At 39.3% G+C, this 23,148-nt stretch overlaps 1 protein-coding gene across 2 annotated transcripts in view; it reads right to left on the bottom strand.

Annotated features, from left to right (window-relative positions):
- PDE11A (phosphodiesterase 11A) overlaps nucleotides 1-23,148 on the bottom strand; it is a 426,226-nt gene that overhangs the window by 10,664 nt on the left and 392,414 nt on the right. Inside the window, exons 16-19 of one of the 2 annotated variants that reach the window (XM_075180554.1) lie at nucleotides 20,498-20,575; nucleotides 18,410-18,473; nucleotides 16,149-16,223; nucleotides 14,458-14,541 (exon numbers count right to left, since the gene is read on the bottom strand). In XM_075180554.1, the coding sequence (XP_075036655.1) occupies nucleotides 14,458-14,541; nucleotides 16,149-16,223; nucleotides 18,410-18,473; nucleotides 20,498-20,575 (301 nt within the window). Of the gene's footprint in view, nucleotides 1-14,457; nucleotides 14,542-16,148; nucleotides 16,224-18,408; nucleotides 18,474-20,497; nucleotides 20,576-23,148 lie in introns of those variants that run through there. The other variant, XM_075180553.1, reaches the window with a different exon arrangement.

Raw genomic sequence — 23,148 nt, 5'->3', positions numbered from 1 at the left:
ATAGGTTTTTACTACAATACAGTTAGTAAGTGACAAATATGTTTTGCATTCCCTAAAATATTTCATATAATACTGACTGCAATAGAATAAAGTGGATCATGTCCAGCTAATTCACATAACACAACATTCAAGTGGATACAATATAATTTAATACCAAGATGGTAGAACATGCAATACGGTTATGCTGGGATACAAAGCCTAAAAGAACCACACTGTGAATAGTCTAACATCTGTATGCTTTTTTTTTTTAAACAAAAGGTATTTACACGGTTAAAGATAGTATGGAATAAGCAGCATTATTATGTCTAAATGCATTTAATTCACCTCATCATGTCCAGATACATTTTCACACTTGCTCTGTGTCGATTAGTATTTCCCTTTATTATTTTGTTTATCTATACTATTTCTTAGTTTTGTGGTAAATTGAAATAGATATCTTTTTAATTTAATTGGATTATATATGGAAAAAAGAGCCAAAGTAGGAAACAATTGCTCTTGTCTTGTAATCATAGTACTTTCCCAAGGGACCACTAATACAAACTGAAATGTATTCTACAACCTCACTTGCCTCTTACTTTCCCTGTCTGGTACACACATCGCCAGAAAAGAGCATCATTGCTGTTCTGTTGGAAAAGGACGGTGCATTAAGTCAGAGCCAGTGTTTCTACATCCTTTTTATACCCAGTTTTGGAGAAATATTTGACCCTGATTTTGAGACTTTCAGATAATTGTTAAATACTGGTAATTCTAAATTATTCTAACGGTGATGCATGCCTTGGGTGGAGGGAGGGGGCTTCAGCACAATTTATTCCTGATGGCATCATCATCAGGACCACCTGATCTGGATCGGCCAGTTAGAGTGGAGAACGGCTCCAAAAGTCATCTTGTGGTTCTGGGCATGTGCAGAGCTATATATGGCACATAACGGCATTTATGCTCCTTAGTGAATCAGGCCCACTCTGAGCATTATGGCAATAAATGGATATTCCTTTGCACACACCATACACATCTCATAGTCTACCACCAATCACATTTTGTTCATGCTCTAAGTACGCACAATTTAGAAAGCACTAAAATACTTTTTTGTTCCTGGCACTTATAAAGTAGCCGTCTTATGTGTCCATCATTGCAGCCTATCGATTCACTAGTAACAAGTACCTTAGTGACAGCTACACCTTAAGGGTAAGTCTTGACTGTTATGTTCCTTATTTCTTAATAAATATTGACTAAATCTAAAACAAATTATTGGAGTATATGCACAGATTCCTGAAACAAATTAGACGTCTCCCTGGTTCCGAGGTTTGATGCAGCTGTGACACAGGAGACTTTGGTATATAATTATTACTAAAGCTATTAATTGAACAGATTTACAGTCACTTCTTATTTTATTGGTTAGAGGTGTCCGATACATATAATTTTACAGTGATTATGCCCTGTACTTGGAAGGAACTTCAATCTCAATTAATTGGTGGGAAGATCTGTCAGAAATTCACATAGATATACTTAATGTGTGACAAGTCCAAAATATTAAACATTTACTGTAGTTTCCTCCAACTTCATAAATTACTTTGCTGACTGCAGTGTGGTGTACTAGAAAAATATCACTATAGGGTTTGGACTCCGCAGATCAGTTACATCATTTAATGCCAGATTACTTCAGAGATTTGTGACCATGGAAAGGTGCAAATGTACAATGACACATGCCATAAAGACAGCCTCATGTCTCCTGACTGTCATGGCTAATTTAAGCTTTATATGAGGTTAAACGGAGCTGTATTTTAGGAGAAAACAGAAATGTTTTATTAAAGGTTGTCCTGAAATGACAAGAGGTTGGACTTTGATGTGACGTTGAAGCAGTGCACATCATTCACTAATACACACACCTATGTGCACATCTAGGTTACAGAGGTGTCTCCCAAGACTGGAGGGCACACCATTGTAAAACCAAGATGGAATGTAGTGTGCACTGGGGGGGGGGGGGGGGGGTATGTAGACTCGGATGTCAGTACAACTTATAAGCGCAAAAAGTGCTTTTTTGAACTGTGCATGTACTGTAGGAGAAATGATGTATCAGTCTGAGAGCAGACTACCCTTAGAGAGGCGGAATGAGGGAGTTGGTGTGCAGGCATAGGCATAGTACAGTAAGTCTGTGTTAACGCTCCTTATGTACTATGCTGAGAGAGAAATACTCCTACCATGCTTTGCTGAGGTGGAAATACTCCTGACATGCTATGCTGTGGGGAAAGTACTCCTGACATGCCTTGCTTGAGGGAAGTTCTCCTTACATACTAGGCTGAGGGGAAAGTACTCCTAACTTGCTATGCTGAGGGGGAAGTACTCCAGTCCTAACATGCTATGCTGAGGGGGAAGTACTTCTTACGAATATGCTGAAGTGGAAGTACACCTAACATGCTTTCATCATCATCATCATCATCTATTTATTTATATAGCACCACTAATTCTGCAGCGCTGTACAGAGAACTCACATCAGTACCTGCCCCATTTGAGCTTACAATCTAAATCCCCTAACATACACACACACACAGACAGAGAAAGACTAAGGGCAATTTAATAGGAGCCAATTAACCTACCAGTATGTTTTTTGGGGAGTGTGGGAGGAAACTGGAGAACCCAGAGGAAACCCACGCAAGCACGGGGAGAACATACAAACTCCACACATATAAGGTCATGCATGCAAGCATGCACTTGTGGTCCAACACTCCTCAAAATTCGGGAGCCTCCCTGACATTCCAGGAGAGTAGGCAAGCAAGGCACAGGGTAGTAATGCAAAGCTCCTGATGCAGCACAAATACACCTATATGGTTTTAACAGATTACTTTTGTAATATAAAATAATATAATCAATGCAAATATACTTAACCAGTTGGCAGACTGGTTGAAGATCAGATCATACACTCTAAATGTTTAATGAATAGCGCTGTACTCACTTCAGTGGTTAACGCTGTATCCAGAAAAATTGTGAAATAAAGTGCTGAGTCATATCCCAGATCAAAAATGTATTTGTTTAATTGTACCTAGAACATGAGAATGCATCTGTTACATGGTATTGTGTTATTGCCCTGTAAAAGCTATGATCAACTCAAGGTTTAAGTTTTTCTCTTTGCCTGCCCTTATTTTTGGTTCCTCTAACCCAGTGATGGTCCACAGACAGAATACCTTCCCTTCACCTACGGCCCCCAGCCGGCTGCTCCCGTTCTCAGAGAATGAGGAAGAACAGGGGCAGCCAACATCCGCATAACGTGACCTCCTCTGCATAGTGCATATCTGGAGTAGGGATGCAGTGCAGTTTGCTCTCCCTCCTTCCTTTGTGCAGCTCCTTTGAAGGTTGCAAGTTGTCTGCTGTGGGTTGGGTACTACCTTGGGTATTCCGATTGGCGAAGTGTTCGGCACTGCAGGCTGACGTCATTGCGACGTCTGTCAATAGAAATACAAAGCGTCAATGTCGGGTTAAGTGTTTAAACACTTAACCTTAGGGGTCCCCCCATTGCCGCTTTAAATTTCTATTGACAGACGTCGCAATGACGTCACCCTGCAGTGCCGAACTCTTCTCCAATCGGAATCACTTGCTGTCAGCATGGTGCTCCCATCGGAGATCTCCAGCGTCGAGTTGAAGGTAAGTCTGTTTATTTTCCAATCGGTTTTTCATAATTTCGGATTTTCTTCGTAGGGCTTCTCCATGTCAGAATAGTGGTAATTGTAAAAACGATGACCACCCCTCTGCTGTAACCAGACCACTACCACCAATAAAATTAAACCCGACCCCTTGCTGCAAGGCTGAGCTCCTGAACTTTTGCATTCTGAAAGGATTATGAATAACGGACATGAATAAGATCGACAAAAGTTGTCTGTGAGGAGACAAAGGGATTATGGGAGAAAAAAAGCAACAATGACCCTTAAGTGCATGCAGAGTTAGTAACATATTGTTTATAAAATCTAGGTAGAACCCTGCAGCAGGAATATTATTATTAAACCTTCTGGTGAGGATCTCAATTAGACAAATACAAGAGGGGAAAACCCCCAATAGGGCTAGTGTGTCTTTAACAAGTTCTGTATTTCATTTTAAGGCACAGTACTTGCCAGTGTCTATCATTTTGTTGCAAAGGCTGTTTAAAGTTTATGTCCATCTTCAGTAGTATATTTCTACATCGCGAGCTAAACCATACTCCAATATGTGCAAAGCTGGCTGTCTTTCAACAACTCTATACTGATAAATTAGTTTGCATTGCACTCAAGGGTCTGACGGACTCCATCCATATATTAAGGAAAGATTAAGCTTCTACGGTGCATGTCCCAGGCAGGAATCTGCAGTGTTTTAATTCACAGTGCTGCTATACTAAGAAGTCGTGCCCAGAAATGTATTGGCCTCCTCCTGAACTTTATTCCCCAATAAAAGTAGTTTGATTTAAGCAGTCAGCCTATGTACATTGCATACGAAATGAGAGATGCTATACCTTCTGCATAGAACTGCGAGGCATTGAAGGAAGTGTTGTAAACTAATTAATTATTGGATATGCATTCTGGTATTAATTAAAATAAAGATTAGAATGGAAATGGCATGCATTAGGGTTTGCACATAGAAATATGTCGTATCAGTCCACAAATATGCAAACACTTAAGTAAAGTGATTGTAGTAATAAATATATTTTACTTTAATATAGAATATAATTTTATTTATATCATTCATAGGAACATGATTGCTTGCATAATGTGTTTTTGTAATTACAAGACAGACAGAACACAACTATACTGTATGTATTTTTAAATAATATCTGCACTATCAGTGAATTATTATCCCGTATTATTGGTAAATTGTAACGTTATCACTTCAGTATTGTTCTATCTGATCCTTCTATCCCCCTCTATCTCACACTGGGGTAGTCTCTTGTAGTCTCCTCTTCTGTTCCAGACCACAGACACAAGTCCTCACCTCTGTTTCTAACAATATACTAATGCCTCTTACGTCAATGTAAAGAAACACTAAAGAGGCCAGCTTTGCCAATAAACATATCTGAATATGTTCCATCATAAGAATATTAAACTTACGTATACATTTTATATGGGGTACCTTAACCCCTGCTGTGAAATATAAAGATAACAGAAATTGTGTGTGGGCAGCACGGTGGCTAAGTGGTTATCGCTTCTGCCTTACAGCACTGTTGTCATGAGTTCAATTCCCGACCATGACCTTATCTGTGAGGAGTTTGTATGCTCTCCCCGTGTTTGCGTGGGTTTCCTCCGGGTGCTCCGGTTTCCTCCCACACTCCAAAAACATACTGGTAGGTTAATTGGCTGCTAACAAATTTACCCTAGTGTGTGTGTGTGTGTGTGTGTGTGTTAGGGAATTTAGACTATAAGCCCCAATGGGGCAGGGACTGATGTGAGGGAGTTCTCTGTACAGCGCTGCGGAATTAGTGGCGCTATATAAATAAATGGTGATGATTATGATGAATTGTGGAGTTCTGTGACCATAGAGGAACAAGGCATGCCCCAAGTACTTTATTACATCTCACATGTGTCACATCTATTCTACTATTTATATTAAATTACAGAAGGTCTATTATTCTTTACAATAAACATGTTTCATCAAAACATAACGCTTGTATGAATTGATCGTAATGTTTACAGTAGGATGTGTTTTGCCTTCCCTGACAGGTAAATATTTCATCATTAAACACTTTCAAAACATGTGAAATAAGGACCATATACAAGAATACATTAGCAGCATGAACTGTGTGAAGGCAATGGATATTTTGTAATTGATAGGGTACACTCTCAGAAATAATCCTTCAGTGTACGAAATGGCTGCCTTGACTTTTAACAGAAATGGGGAATGCAAAAGAAAAAAATGCCTTTCCTCACATATGATATACAATGCCAGATATCTTAAGTTCTGTCCAAGCATAGATACCGTTACATGTACTATACATTTGTGATTGTAATGGCCTTAATAATAATCATTATAGAACTCCAAGCACTTTACATTGTTGCAGAGATGAGGCAGCCATCTTGGGTGCGCTCTGCTACTACTCTATGGAATCATTCACATCAGTCCCTGCCCCACTAGAGACACACGCACAGACTGGGGTCCATTTTTTTGTCAGAAGCCAAGTAACTTACCAATACCCACTCAAACATGGGGGAAAACACACACACTCCACACAAAACTACCAGGGCCCTGGTAGTAATCACACCCATGACCCCAGAATAGTGAGGCAGCAATGCTAACCACTACACCACAAGTTGCCTTATATATATGTTATCTATATTTTCCTTTAAGTAGTTATTTTCCTAGAAAACTGCTCTTTCTTTGGATAGATTTGCATTTTGTTCCAGAGAGAGGTGTTGGCCAAATATTGTGTAAAGATATAACATTTTAAATTTAACGAGCGATCTTACATTTTAAGGATTATGTCTTCAAATATGAGCTGACAGAACCTATTCTCCTCAGCGTTTTATATTGAGCAGCAATCAATGTCCTTCCTTTCTGTTAGTAAAAGCTCTTAAGAAATCTTTTCCAGTGGTATTAATCTCATATCCAGAGGTACTCCTTCCTGATCTACCTGGCAGGAGCCAGCATTGCCAAAGGATTCTAATATGTTTAAGTCTCCTTTGAAGCTGAAGTGCCCCATCCATCATTGTTTTTCCTTCCTTTCTGATGCGGTATATTTTGCTATTTGTCTTTCCTGAAAATAGAAAGGCAATACAGTCATCCATTCATCATCTTTTCAATGTGTCTTCCAGTCTGTTTTCTTTGCTGTCTTTTCAATCTTAACTTGTCTGAATTGTTATTCATTTTATCTGTTCTCATGTGCATCTCGGTTTCTGTCATTTTGATTGCAATATATCATATCCACCTCTTTTTTTTGAATAATATTCGACTGCTGTTCATGGTAAAGGCATTTTATTTGAGAGTGTAGTAAACAAGAGGCTCACAACTTATTTCTATTTTTTTTTTTTGGTGTGTGTAAATTTTTGATTTCACATTTGAAGAGATGTAGACAGGAGATTCCGTAACTTTTCAACACAGTCTGCAGATTTATTTTAATAGTGTCTATCAGAAGGCGGAGAGATATTGTAAAATGTTCTATTTTGAACTGTGCTGTCTTGTCTTGTTATATACTGCATTATGTACTTCAAATATATACAGGATAGTTTATCACCTAGCGGCGTCAACAAGCAGTTCTATGACTATGAATGCCCAAGACTACAATGATCATGTGTTATGAGTTCTAACAATATTTCTTATTTTTAAGGGCAGCATTATTCCGGCCATACACAAGCAGTCTTTTTCATCAGAATATCTTTCCTGAAAGATATTATTATCGGATGAAAATACACAAAGTTATCCATGAACTTGTGCATTTCAGTCATCAATCAAGTGTATGCGTACCTGAGTGTGGGGCAAACCAAAGCTTCAGGTGAGTATCAAAAGACCTACTGCACAAGAAGGACCCATTAATTGCACAGACTCCAGTTTTCATAAATGGCATTTACGTATCAATTGCGCTCACTGCAATAGATGAACTCCAATTATTTCAGTGTCATCAAACACAAAATTACTCAGTCCAAATGGCGCACTAAATATTCAAACTTAAAGGCAGCTTGTAGCAAATAAATAGGTCCCACCACAAACCTATAGACAAATTCAAATAAACACCTGGGGGTAAATGTATCAATATGCGGGTTCTTCAACACCCGCGTGTTCAGCCTCTTCCGCGATTAAATTTCAAGCGGCGCTGCATTGTAAAGGGAAGTTAACCCTTTACAATGCAGCGCCGCTTGAAATTTAATTGCGGAAGAGGCTGAACACGCGGGTGTTGAAGAACCCGCATATTGATACATTTACCCCCAAATCTGCTGACAGGCGCCAATCTAAGAAACCACTAATAACTAAAGCACAAAAATAAAAATAAAAAATAATAAAAATAAATAAAAATAAAAGATAAAATGCAAATATAAATATAAGCGAAAATGTTGTGTTTGCCTATGGAGCGGATATCATGAGAGAGAGGTAACCCGGGATACCGTTCGCAGGAGATCATCCTGTGACTTTTATGAGACGCTTGGTGCAAGTTATAGGACGGTAAGGGTCCATCCATTCCCGTTTGTAGGCTTGTTTCTGTCGTTGTATATATTTTTTTGTGAGACCTGTGTTCATTGCGAATAAAGTGCTGTACGTTTTTACACTATGGAGCCATCTTTTTTCTTCTTGTTATCACTATGGTCGTGTGGAGTCCCATATTAGAAGATATACCTCTATAAGGGAAGCATCATTATATCTACACGCTTGTTTATATATGCCCTCTGGTGAGTGCGTTCCCCTGAGGGGTTCAGAGTGTCCTCTTCAACACGTGGTGTATATTTGTGCTTACCAGTGCACGGGCAACTAAGGGCTATTATCTTTTTCCTGATTGGATTTATTGTCTGCACTATGTTTTGTTTTGTTGTTTTCTTTTTCATATGGACCTACGGAAAAGCCTGAAGTTTTGGAGAATTTTTTAGAAGATTCATCTCTTATTTCTTTTTTCTATTTGTGTCCATGACCGGCCTGGTATTGAGCGCAGTGTGTATACTTATCTTTTGGTATGTAATATTAAAATTATATAACCAGGGACTTTGCTGGATGACGAGAGCCTAGGGTATAACCGGAGGCTTCTCTCCAGAGTGTCAGTATTATAAGACCCTGTGTAAGTTGCATCTAGTAGTATCTGGCTTACACAATATTACTAGATCCAGGTTACACTGAATCTACTAGAGCTGGTGAAGTCTGTGGAGTTTTCCCTTGGTAAATATAATTTGCGATATATAGTAAAGCGTGTATGGGTGCAACATTCATACATACAGGGCCACATGTTTGTTTTACCACTTGTAGCATCCAGGGAAAATTACTTTTTGTAATATACTTTTGCATGCCAATACGGTATGTATGCACACAAAGATGACAGACAGCTGGACCATGTGCGGACTGTATGTGTAACTGGCTTAACCCCATTGCTCCAAAGTGTGAATGAAATGGGGAGTCGACTCAAGAAGTTTGGAGCTGTGTTTTACTGGGTAAAAGGTTGCAAGTGTTTCCAGAACACATATATTCATATACACTTATACATGAGTAGGCCAAAGTGGCCATAAAGGAAACTTTCAGTGGGATGAAATAATCACTGCTACAGTGCAAACAGTCACGTCAGTGTGTACAAGGAGCATGTTAGTGTGTACAAGGAGCATGTCAGTGTGTACAAGGAGCATGTCAGTGTGTACAAGGAGCATGTCAGTGTGTACAAGGAGCATGTCAGTGTGTACAAGGAGCATGTCAGTGTGTACTTGTTGGCTACTCACCGTAGAAGACAATTTTGTGGCTCGAGCAATATTCATGAGAATGAAGCCTATCAATGCACTATGAACCAGGGATACAGGCACACTAGTTCTTATGAATATGGGTTTAGAAAAATCTTCAGCTATATATGTAATAAGGAAGGATATGGCTTCTGTCAGCATTATGACTGTTTAATTTTGGGAGTATATAAAGAAGACGCACAATGCGGAAATACTTTGGTCTGAGTTTAGCACTGGAGACCGATCACTGCTTGATACAGGAAGAGATTCTACGACCTTGGTCATTTAAAGGTCGGCTGCTTTGTAGTTATTGTGCTCCCAGCAGAGGGAGTACGGTGACTGAAGGGAATACTGTACTATTTAATGATGCGGAAAAATTAGGCAAGTATGAGATATCACTTAATGATCACAGTGATACCTAGTACTAGTCATTTCATTAGTTTAATACTTCTTAAAAATATGACATTTACCACTGTGGCTCAAGTCAACGCACCCCTTTCATTTACCACTGTGACTCAACGCACCCCTTTTCTGTAAAACAAAGGGGCAAAGTGTTAACCTACCTCATCATGTGATGTTCTACAGCATAACAAGGATCATTCATATCCAAAGCATTCTAATGAGTTCAGTATGTGTGAAACAAGTACCAAATCCATTACACTAAGTTGTTGGAATTTACAAAGCAGTGATATCTGTACAGAATTCAGGGTCCACGGTAATAAGTTTCATTGCAACTAGTAGAAATGTATTATTAATGTAGCATTCTGTGCTGGGTCTATTTCAAAATAGAGGTGGAGGGTTAAATAGCTGAGAATACCCTGTTCCAGCACAAATACACAGGTTACACTGATGAAGAGGTTGCCTTCCGTTTCTCTCACCCTACATCTCGTTGCCCAACTATTTTAAATTCAGTAGATCACATTTACAAAGCGAACTGGATGTGTTATGCACCAATGTGCCTAGATGGCTGCCCAGTGTACATAGTGGTGCAGAACTGCTCTGCGATCTAGGAAGACACCTCTGCAAAACGTAATAGTGCAGAGAAGAGGAAACATCTCATAGAGACACACTGTGTAAAAGTCACATCAAAAGTCCAACCTAATCTCATTTTAGAACCACGCCTTTCATTGAATGAAACGTTTCATTTTTTTTCCATAAAATGTTGATTGGTTTAGCCTCATTGATGGATTAAATGAATTATGATAGTGAAGGGACATCCTGGGCCTGAGCCATTAAGGAGAGCAAACCATAAAAAAAAGTAGTAACTTTGCACCTGGGCAAACCCATGTTGCATTGGAGGAGGAGGTAAATTTAAAATGTGGGGACAGATTTATAATTGGGGTAGGATATATCCTAGTTCAACTTTACATTTCAGTGTAAAAATAAAGCTATCAAGTATTTGTGTGCTACATGATAAAACAGTCAGTATTTAACTTAAGTGCACAATAATAAACTAACTTGCACCCCTTAAAATGGTTTGTCCAAGAGCAAACTTACTACTTTTTGTGCTTTGCTCTCCTTAATGACTCAGGTCTTTATTACATGTGGCTCAATGGAAGTGCAAACATGTGTGTCTAATATATATCTAATATGTAATTTGTATTTTAGGGTTACGTTTTAGTTATAAAACACAAAGGAAACATTTATTTTCAGTGGATAAATTCTGCTACTTCCTAAGATAAAGTAATACATAGAAGTTACATACTATATGCAGACTTTAAGGGACTAAAAAAACACCACTTTTTATGTAGGAGAAATTACACAGCTTGATAATGTGACATCAGCTTTCCAATTTCCCTTAAGGCACTAACAACACCGGCTTTAAGGCCTGCTGCTGCGTTTCCCCTTTAGTTGAGCATCAAGCTAATAGCTGCACAGCATGGTGTACAGACTGCAGTGCAGAAGACTCATTGACATCAATACATTCCCTTAGGAAATCCTGGTAGGAATTGACTGAGCAGAGGTTTGTAGCTTATCTCAGAATGTGGGCATTTGTGATCTCCCGTCTGCTCTGCCCTGTGATCTGTCCTCTCTACAACTAACACAAACGTTTTCCACATCTATTACGCAGTTAATGGAAATGAATCAAAAAGGAACCCACAGAATTGTCACATGGAAAGTTATACCATTGTAACAAATATTCAATTCAACTGAAATGTGCTACTACCATTCGCAGAGGGCATGTAACCCTTACAATTAAGTAATAAGACAGTAGACTATATATATATATATATATATATATATATATATATATATATATATATATATATATTATTATTACCATTTATTTATATAGCGCCACTAATTCGGCAGCGCTGTACAGAGAACTCACTCACATCAGTCCCTGCCCCATTGGGGCTTACAGTCTAAATTCCCTAACACACACACACACACACACAAACAGACATATATAGATAGATATATTTTACTTGTTTGTTTGGTAGATATATTTTGGAAATATAATATCTTGAATTTTCTTATCTTCTATGCTACACCTGCGGCATATATCACACCTACACACGGCTTTTACACATAAAACTATAGCCAGAAAATAATATGTTATGTTATATCTATCAATATATCTATTAATTCTAAAATATTTATAATATCTATGGTTCTATAGTATAATCTATTATAACTATAATTAATGTTATATCAACCTTTCTCATCCCCACTCTAAATAATATTTATTTTCTGGGGTGGGGTTAAGACAATAGCTCTATTTCATAATGATCTGCACTGTAGCAATTATTTATTTAAACATATATTTTTTTTTAGTGTTTTAATTTGATTAACTCTATCCTATAATATCATGAAAAGAGCGGGCATTGCGCCAATACAAATGCAAATATACTGTACATAAAACCTCCTTCACCAGTAAAAACACCCATTTTCATATATATATATATATATATATATATATATATATATATATATATATATATATATATATATATATATATATATATATATATATATATATATATATACACACACAGTTCCCATAGATTGTAATCACGTGAGCAGGGCCTTCTCACCTCTTTGTCTGTGTTACCCAGTTTGTTATTACTGTGTTTGTCCCGAATTGTACAACGCTACCGAATTTCCTGGCGTTATATAAATAAATGATGATGATGATACTGTATATGTATATATCATACTTGCCAAGTTTTTTGACCTGTCCTCCGGGAGATCCCAGGGACAGGTCACGTGACGGGGTGTGTATATATATATATATATATATATATATATGCAGCGCTGTACAAAATACAGATTAACAGTACAGACAGTATGCCAGGGCGTCACAGTACAGGGTAAAATAATTATAACCAAGACTTCTATCTCTGAGTAAAATAGGTACAGTGCAGTAGGAGAGGAAGAAATGGTATTGAGACAGAAGGAAATAATGTCCTGCTCATAGGAGCTTACAAACTAAGGGACGGGGAGACAGACAGCGGGCACAAGAAGAGTCAGTAGACGGAATCAAGAGCATGAGGATAGAGGAAGTGGGAAGAAAGGAGAGCGATTAAAGGACCGAAGATTAGGGGACAGACGGATGAAGGGAGGCAGGTTGTTCCATTGGAGGGGGGCAGCACAGGAGAAGTCTTGAATTCTGGCATGGGATGAGGTGATCAGTGTGGAGGAAAGGCGTTGGTCATTGGCTGATTGGAGGGAACGAGCGAGAGTGTGGACGGAGAGGAGGTTTGAGATATAAGGGGCAGTGGAGTGGGAGAGGGCCTTGTAAGTGATAACAGGGCTGCCATCAGGGGGGTACATCCGGTACAGCTGTGAGGGGCTCAGACAGACCTCTCCATCTGTCCAGGCTTCCTCTCTTATTTCTCCCCTCCCCTATCAAATGAATACCCAATTAACTCACCTTCTCCTCCGCGATTCTCAGGCTCTCAGGCTCTGATAGGCTGGAAGTGCAGCATGATAATGTCATCACTGCAGGCGCGCTCCCAGTCTATCAGTCTATCTGCAGCATTGTGGTGGAGAAGGTGAGTGAATTGGGTATTAATTTGATAGGGGAGATAGGAGAGAGGGACATTTCCTGGGCTGCGATTGGGAGAGGGGGACATTTCCTGGGATGTGATTGGGGAGAGGGGGACATTTTCTGGGATGTAATTGGGTAGAGGGGGACAACTGGGATGTGATTGGGGAGAGGGGAACATTTCCTGGGCTGTGATTGGGGAAAGGGGGATATTTCCTGACTGTGATTGGGGAGAGGGGGATAATTTCTCGGATGTGATTGGGGAGAGGGGGACATTTCCTGGGATGTGATTGGGTAAAGGGGGACATTTCCTGGGATGTGATTGGGGGACATTTCCTGGGATGTGATTGGATAGAATGGGACAACTGGTATGTGATTGGGAAGAGGGGGACAACTGGGTTGTGATTGAGGAGAGGAGGACAACTGGGATGTTATTGGGAAGAGGGGGACATTTCCTAGGATGTGATTGGGGAGAGGGGGACATTTACTGGGATGTGATGGGATGGGGGGAGGAGAGGGAAACATTTACTGTGATGGGATGAGGGGAGGGGAGCATTTATTGTGATGGGATGGGGGGACATTTACTGTGATGTGATGGGGGGAGGGGATGAGGGAGTGGGGGAAGGCATGTACTGTGATGAGGGGGCGCATGTATGGCGAATAGGGAGGGGGCATGTATGTATATATATATATATATATATATTTATATACACACACAAAATCAAACACTTGAAGGTGCACTCAATTCAAAATTCCATATAGAAAAGACAATGACTGGGCAAAGCATGATATTTTAATGTATTTTCTTTTTTCATTAAAACTGCAAAGACTTTGTCATGATACTGGTGTGTTCTAATTTTTGGAACAATTGTGGACACACACACACACACACACACACAAACACAAACACACGCACATGCATGCACACACACGCCTCGCCCAAGATTCATGAAGCAGACAATTTATCCCCAGCAATATTTATGTACATAAACAAACAGTGAATAAAGTTATACCTACAAGAAGCAGCTGCATGGACATGCATAGAATATAGCGACCTCCTTGCTCACAAATAGATAAAAGCGGAGTGTCTTTATTGAATTGGCTTCTATGACTTACCTCATACAGAGGCGTACAAATGTTGTCAATCCATTCTAACTGCAATCTAGGAAGTTCATCTTTCCTGTTACGATCAAAAATAGCCTGTTGAGTGAATAAAATGTATTTTAACGTTTATTTCGTACTTTGGAGGAAAGAACCTTTGAACTGAATTGGTGCCTCGCAGGTCAGTTCTAATAAGTCAGACATATAAACTTTTTGTTTTATTAGAGGTATTACTGTTGCTAGCTGGGTCTAATAACATTTGTACTGTGAATGTTCTAATGCTCTGATTGCTTACAGATCAGATCTAGTACTGTCCATCTCATCGATGAACATGGACATATTACAGGGATGGAAAATAGGGAGGACAACACCTAGAGAGACAACCAGAAAAACAGCTTAGATTTTTAAATTGAGAAGGAAATATTACCACTGTTCGGATGACTACAGCAAATGTAATATGTTGCAATAAGCAGGGTTCTATTATAAGACCAGAACCTTTATCATTTACCCATTGGCAATATCAGGCAGCTCAGGAACAGGGAGAATCGGACACAACAGCTGTAAATAAGAATCCTCCAATCAATGCAGTCGCTGCATGAGATTCCTCTTGCTTTGGGCTGTCCAATCATTGAGAGTAACAGAGGACCTGGCTATATGTAAATGCTGGACAAGTTGAATACAGCAAATGATGGGGGTCTACCTCAGTAATATAATGGGGTGTGAGGGTATATAAGGATGGTATATCTAAGTGGAAAACACTTAATTTTCCAGGCCTCTTAGATTGAACTGTGACTGACAGAAACCACAGAATAATAAAATGTAGACGCACAATATCCCCGTTTGGCACTTGTGTCTTTGGCACCAAGGTAATTTGTTCCGTCAATGCTCTTTCTGACAGTAAGGAAACCACCATATAAAAACATATTGTGTTACAAATGAGTGTTCTGTTTCCCAGCTGCTTCTGTGAGTGATTAAGTTAAAGGACCAATAAATTAAAAACTGAAGTTGGTTTGTGTAAAAGAGCTAATAATAACATTCACACACATGTAAAACTTACAGTAGCTTATTAGAAAGTAAAATATAAGGTGGTGTGTGGGGGAAGATTATTCTACACAAAAGCTGACTTCCTGCCAATAATCCAGTTGACGGACACCTTTTACAGAAAATGGTTAATCTGAGCTCACACCATACATAGGTTCCTGGCTCCTGCCATTGCCTTGTACACACCGTCAATCACATGAACCATTTCCAAAGTGCACACCAGACTGAACCACAAATGGCACCTCCATCTCATGGTGAACTCTCACCCCTGCTGCTTACCTTAGTGGGCAGGAGATGGGGGAGGCTCCTCCTGGGACGTGCAGTGTGACATTTGGCTGTGATTTGGCACCACACTTCCAGCATAGCACAGAGGGGCAAGAGCTGACAGCTTCACATGTAACTGTGTGACTGCTGTAAAAAGCTGCTGGCTGCTTCTCCTTCATATCAGCGGCCATCATTACGTGTGGGCTGCCATGCTAGACGTCCGCCTAGGTTCAACTAGTGGTAGCACCAACCCTGGCTTGCACTCAGCTACCCATCAAATGTAAGCACATTGTCAACTATCTCAAGCTTTCTTATGACATAGGAACGTTCACATTTGTGAATGGTATTGGTAGCTTTTAAATAACTTGGTTTCAGGTTTAGCGGCTTAAAACAATACTTACTGAAGGAGTTAGTTTGAGCTCTGATCGTTCTCGGTCTCCTTGCTCAAAGAACTCGCTGGTCACTAATTCCGCCACCTAGACAAACAAAAAGATCAGTTTATGGTGTAAATTCAATTGATATTGTTTGGGTCATTTCCAGCACATTGGTTGCTCAGGTAAAATTATTTACATGTGTATGCAAACCTTCCGTTGTGTCTGATATTGCCAGCTCCGGCTCCTAATCAGTATTCTTTGTATTCATTCATATTACCCTCAGGGTGTGATGGCCAAGTAAGACATTTGACTGAATTAGTGGAAAGCCCTCAAATTTTAAAACTATGCAGAAACTGATTCATCAATGTCAGTGTGTGACAGTGCCTGAGGTAGCTCCATAGTGTAGGAATATGAGCTGAGGCTTATAGTAGAGGAGATTACAGCATCCAAATTGCTTTGCACTTATTGCTGATTCCTACACAAGAATATTACACAGAACACTAGTTATGTGCCAACGCTGAATGGAAGACTGTTCTGGAAATGCACATTTAATATTTATAGCATTTAACAATTTATATACAGGAAGACAACAGACACACGCACACAGGGGCAGGCTGGGCTGGGTGACAAAGGGACATATGCCCCCTAGTGGGCTACCTTTGGCTGGTTCACTGGGCTACCTGATTTTATTTTCCTTTAAAATGTTCCTGATAGGCTGCTGAGTCTAGTCCCCCCCCCCTCACGGGCTAATGTTTCCCAGCCCTCCCCTGCACACACACATACATAGACGAATACATACATGTGTGTGGTTAGTTGCTTTTTCTGCATGTGCCATTTACAAGAAGGTGGTTGTATGAGGCAATGTGGGGACATAATCAATAGGAACAGCTAATAGGAGGGCATAAGGCCTTACTTATAGGAGCAGCACTTTGTAAAGTAGTGTTCTGCTTCAGGCATTACCTCTATTAACAGTTCATAGTTCCCTCATTTGCAGGGTCAGTCCCAGATTTTAAAAAGTCGCCCCTGGAAATATCAATGGTTTTCAATGTTGACCATCTGCACAGTACAATTCCTGTTATTTTATATACTGGATGCAATTCTCCCTATCCATTCTTATTCTCTGACCTTTAAACGTAATGTTTATTGAATAAGAGCATTGAAGTTTATTATTAATATCATTACTCAGTACTTTACAGAGAATATTCAATCATGCAGACCGGTCCCTGTCCCAATGGACAGTCTAAGTTTCCTACCACACACACAAACACACATATTTTGGCAGAAGCCAATTAACCTTTGAGTAAATGTTTGTACTGTGGGAGGAAACTGGAGCACAACTTTAGTTGGATTCAAACCCATGAACAGTTGTGTGGTCAGGTAAGGAACACATGGGACCTCTCTTGCCTTAAGAACAGCTTAGATTCAGGGTCAAAATAAATGTAGCTTTGGAACTAAGGGGTCTATTTATCAAGATCCTGCCTTATGGAAGATTTACTGTTCCCGCCTATGGTAGAGAGAATCTTCCATCAGCTGATTTACCATTAGAAGATCCCCGAAGCAGTTTACTGCTCGTCAGTCCAGTGCAGGCTGCTTATGTGCCCTGGAACCAGAAGCTTGAACTTGGACTTCCAGTTACAGATTTCATTAAAAAAATAAAATAAAATACATAAAAAAAATTAAAAATTAAAAAATTAATAAACAAATTAAAACTTTCTAAAATAACTTTATTTAAAAAAAAACACAGGTAATATGCTTTATTTGACTAATAAAGCATTTTTTCCTGCAGTGGCCTCTGGTTATCGCCAGCGTTAGCAATTGGAGGGCAGCAGCACCACTTGATAAATAGGCAATAAATCTAAATCCATCAAAAACTTTGTTACAATAATCTAACAATATATTGTCTTCTTAATTTATAAGATCTTGATACATGAGAACGACTGTCTAATGTCTCCCCCCCCTAAAAAAAAAATGAAACAGCCTTATGTAAAACACGTGTAATGGACACAAACAGGGTACAGCTAGCTAGCACTGTGTGATGGTAAAAAAAAACCAGAAAACAAAGATGGAAATGTAAAACTTTAGGTAGGATCAAGCTATCCTGTAGATAGATAAACAGAATGTACAGATGTAAAAATATAAATATATATAATCTATAGCTCCACCACCATCCATGTCCAGCACAATAAAGGTTATTCTTTTTACGGTGGAGTTTTGTAAGTCATTGGAGCCCTTGTAATATTGTCCCATCAGCATTTTCCTCCACTGCCCAGCAATAAATCAACACTTGCCTGTCTTGAAATCTCCCATGGTTTGGTTGCAGCGCCAAGGTCACATGCTGTCATTAGCATTGATCTGAAAAAGAGGAAGATCAAAGCAAACATACTATAATAGTGTTCTTTATCTATCCATGTTTATTTTATTAATATTTGTTCCTACAGTTATTAATGAAAACAGAACGTCAGTTGGGAAGAAAAGATAACTCTATTTACAAAACGAAAGAAATACACCCCCCACAGTTTTACTGTGGTGCATAAGATGCACTGGAACTTACTGGAAGCAAAAAATGTAAATAAAAATTATGCCCTCCTGTATGTCACTGAAAATCACTGTAGTTACCAGCAAGTAAGGCAGCAACCAGTAGGATGTATGACATGGCTGACTGGATGAGGCTTTCCATTTAAGGATTCAAATTTATACCATAAGACACAGGACATTTTTCTCATTTCTTGGGCAAAAATGTGAGTCTTATGGCCTGAAAAATAAGGAAACTTTTTTCGTCTATATAAAATAAGAGATAATACATTTTGGATAGGTGTTCTTGATTTTGTGTAACATCACAGAGCTTTATAGCTATGCAAAATTACCAGTACTATACTGTCACTTGTTATGACATTCTATGCTGGCAGAGGGACAATGTAAGGTTGAATGCATATACACATGCACCTAGAATTTAGTGTACTTTAATATAAGAATAATGACATATTTGTAACTGGGATTATTATTATTATTATCGTTTATTTGTAAGGCGCCACAAGGTTTCCGCAGCGCCGTACATGGTACAAACAGTAGACTATACAGGGTAAGACAGTACAGAACAATAAACACAAAGTACCAGTACTTCAGAAACTCCAGGCAGGCAGATACAGTAGAGACGGAGCGGAAGAACAGGTATGGAGACAGGAGGGAAGATGGGCCCTGCTCATACGAGCTTACATCCTAAGGGAGGGTAAACAGAATCAGGAACATAAGGGAGCCAGTGAAGCAACGGGGAGAGAGAAAGGGGGCAGGGGAGAACCAGAAGAGGTGAGAGGTTAAGTGGATGGTTGGTAGGCCTTAAGGAACAGGTGCGTTTTAAGAGCCCGCTTGAAGGGGCACAGATTGGGTGAGAGACGAATGGAGCGAGAGAGGTCGTTCCAGTGAAGGGGGGCAGCACGGGAGATCACATGGGGTCTCGGAATCACAACACCCCTCCCCACCAAAAAAAAAATGCACCCCTTGATTTTGCTTGCAACAAACAACTTGTTGCTGCATTCAGTCACAAAGGCACATGACAGCAGCTAGTCTCCCTTCAGCAACAATGCCCAGATCTGCCAACGTCTCCCATTAGAAGCGGCAAAACTGTCAACTCCCAAAGTTGCCGTCATTTTAATATGGTGAGACATGAGCTTTACCATACAAACATGAATTAGTCACATGATGTCAGAATATTAACTTTAGTCAACATTCCATTTTAGAGTCTTCTTAGTACTGTACTGTAAACACAAAGAAGCACAAGTTATAAAAGCGCCCTTGTTTACCTAGCTACTCTCTACAAGATTTTATTTATTTTAACCCAATTATATTTTTTTTAAATAATCATTATGTTTAACAATTTAGACACACTAGGAATCGGTAATGGAAATATTATAACCTCCAAATATTGAACATACGCATTAGAGATCTTTTAATTATAAGCATTCCACCTGTTCACACATACAAGTGTTTTCAGGTAATGGGAGGCCAAAATGATCAAACTTGGATGACTGTATTTTTTGAAGATCTTTTTTGGATTACATTGCATTGTTTTAGAACTTTCTTTACGTCAGACGAGTAGCAATAGTCACATGAACTAATAATCACTTGCAATCAATGGGTTAATTTTCACATGATTTACAAATGTATCCATTTACTTTTGCTTGTTCTAGTTCTTATTAATGTCTATCGCTATGATTTTTAATAGATTTTTCCTGTAGCAAAACATGGATTATTCAAATAAAAAAAATGCACTAGTAATTCCCAGAAAGCCAAATGATGAATAAAGATGTTTTATATATTGCTTTTCAGAAACAGAGCACAGTGCATAGTGGGTTAACCCAACATCAAATTTTTTTTCTTACCTAAATATAACCCTGTGATTTTGAACATTCCAGTTGTAGTCTCCTTTACTGACCAGTTCAAAAAACTCATTTCGTCTCCTGAAAAATACAAAACATGGGCAGGTTAATGGGATCAGAGATGTAAAAATAGATTTTTTTATAGGATGTGATGTTATGAGATTTGTTTGCCACTTGTATCTGACAATGTTATCATGACAATTTATCAAGATGGATCAGATTTTGGCTTTAGTGTAACATACCATCCTCCCTATGGAGATCTGGAGCCAGGAAATAAATTGCCATTCTACTTCACAAAACTGTACAACCGAAGTGCTTATTAACTCATTAATTGCCTACAAGATATAATAAATTGGACACCGCTGCAGAAATACATAAAAATGTAGCAATTAAAAGGCAATTTCACACTTACAATTATCATTATCCATAAAGGAAGGACTTCATGAAAAACTTTTCCCTTCCAACCAGTGGCAAAACTCACGCCGAAGGAGCCCATGCGGCTAATATGGAGCCCAAAGGTGAAAGGGGCCCGGCAATGGTGGTCTATATGCTCTGGAGACCCCCTGCTCTGCTCTGCTCTTCTGAATATGTTCTGAGGCCAGCACAGTAAAGCCCAAATGCCAATAGAGTATCATGTCACTGCCTCCAAGTCTGACACTTAGGGCTAGATTTACTAAGCTGCGGGTTTGAAAAAGTGGGTAAGTTGCCTATAGCAACCAATCAGATTCTAGCTGTCATTTTGTAGAAAGCACTAAATAAATGACAGCTAGAATCTGATTGGTTGCTATAGGCAACATCCCCACTTTTTCAAACCCGCAGCTTAGTAAATCTAGCCCTAAGTCCCCTAAGTAGCAGATATTAGTATACCTGACATGTAGCAAGTAAGACACTGTTAAATTCAAACAATTTGAAGCTAGAGCCAGACAGACCTATGCAGGGTGTAACACATTGTATTACATTAGCACAGAGGGATAACTGCCTTACAGTTTAGCCAGCCAGACAGTATCTGATCTACAAAGGAGCAACATCCTGTCTGGCAAGTAACTGCTCTCTTCTTCTTACACACAAACTCACTAATACACAGATACATAGGGGCAGATTCAACTGTAAAAAATATTGGCACGTAGTGTCCCGAAACAGCCGCAAGTCACTACACAGCAATTTTTTTAGTGAAATATCCGCTCACCTTTGCTTGTGCCCCACAGGGGAAGCGAGCAAAAGTGAGCATTACTTTTTACCATATTTTACCATTTTTGACAAGGAGAGGTATAAACTGAAAAGAAATAAAAGAATAGTTGTTTTCCAAAGTAAATAGAAAACATAAAAGACAATGTTAGTAAGGTTTTAATCTTGACCTATTCCCATGGTAATGGCTGAAGACAATGAGTGATACTTGGACGGGCACTTGAGAATAAGTGAGTAGGAGAGATAAGGACAGGAGTGGATGTGACACCCCACTCCACATTTTCTGCTATACAGTTCTGATTTTAATGAAAGTTAAATGAGTGACAAAGATTACTATGACCTTTTTTAAAAAGCCAAGTGGAGCGGAGTTTTGAAAACACAAACTTTGGTGGGGTGAAAGAAGCTGGATTTTAAATGAATGATGAGTTAGTAGTTACTTACAGCGTATTAGCCTTGTGTGGAAGGCAAGGGGCGCTATGAGTGTATTAGCCTAGGGCGGCCTGAACCCTAACCAGGCCCTTCCTCCTGCGTTCTTTTCTCTTACCCCACCCCTACAGTACTCAGACCGTAACCTTACCTGTTAAGTCCCATCATTTCACACATATCATGCTAAATCCTGCATTCTAGTGAGTTCAAAGGTAAGCCCCACCCCTTCTCTCTATAGGCTGATGATGGGATCAGTACAAGATAGGGTACTGGTGAATGATTCAGAGCAAAGGGTACTTACCCTTACACACACCTCTAAACATCAATAGCTCAATACGTCCTTCTGCTATCTATGTATTTTACTGAACGCCACATATTACTCAAGCTGCGGGTTTTAAAAAGTGGAGATGTTGCCTATAGCAACCAATCACATACTAGTTATCATTTATTTAGTACATTCTTCAAAATGACAGCTAGAATCTGATTGGTTGCTATAGGCATCATCTCTACTTTTTCGAACCCGCAACTTGATAAATTTACCCATAAAACTACTAAACACAGCACTAAACCCCACACAATAGACTGCCTATGCCCTAAGCCCATTTCCCACCAGCGACAATACTGTAAGTCATTAAATATTCACAGCACGTTACACTTTCTTGTACACATTCTCATCCGTCAAACTGTTATGCCATGGACAACATCTGGGTCACTTTTAACTAGAAAACTAGACTTTAAATGGTATTTTGGGCATTTTAATAAATTTAAGTTTTAGATGTCAACCATGCAAGACCTTCCCTTAGAATAACCCTGGTCTGTCCATGGGAACCAAAAGAATATCTTATGCACTTGACTATTGATTTTGAATAAGTATTCCATGAAGGTGTACATAAGAGAATCACTGCAGACAGGCTCACAATGTGATTCAGTCACTAAAGAATCCTGTATTGGTCAGCTAGTGAGCTCCAAGTCTTAAAGCTGCATTGTCAACCAAGAGGCAAACCATGTAAGATCACCACTTTAAAATGCCTGTGGAGGGGTGA

This window comes from Mixophyes fleayi, chromosome 7 (genome assembly GCF_038048845.1).
Source record: "Mixophyes fleayi isolate aMixFle1 chromosome 7, aMixFle1.hap1, whole genome shotgun sequence".
In the NCBI taxonomy this organism is placed as follows: Eukaryota; Metazoa; Chordata; class Amphibia; order Anura; family Limnodynastidae; genus Mixophyes; species Mixophyes fleayi.
The sequence above is the reverse complement of the archived record's forward strand: the minus strand, read 5'-3'. Positions and strand labels throughout refer to the sequence as shown.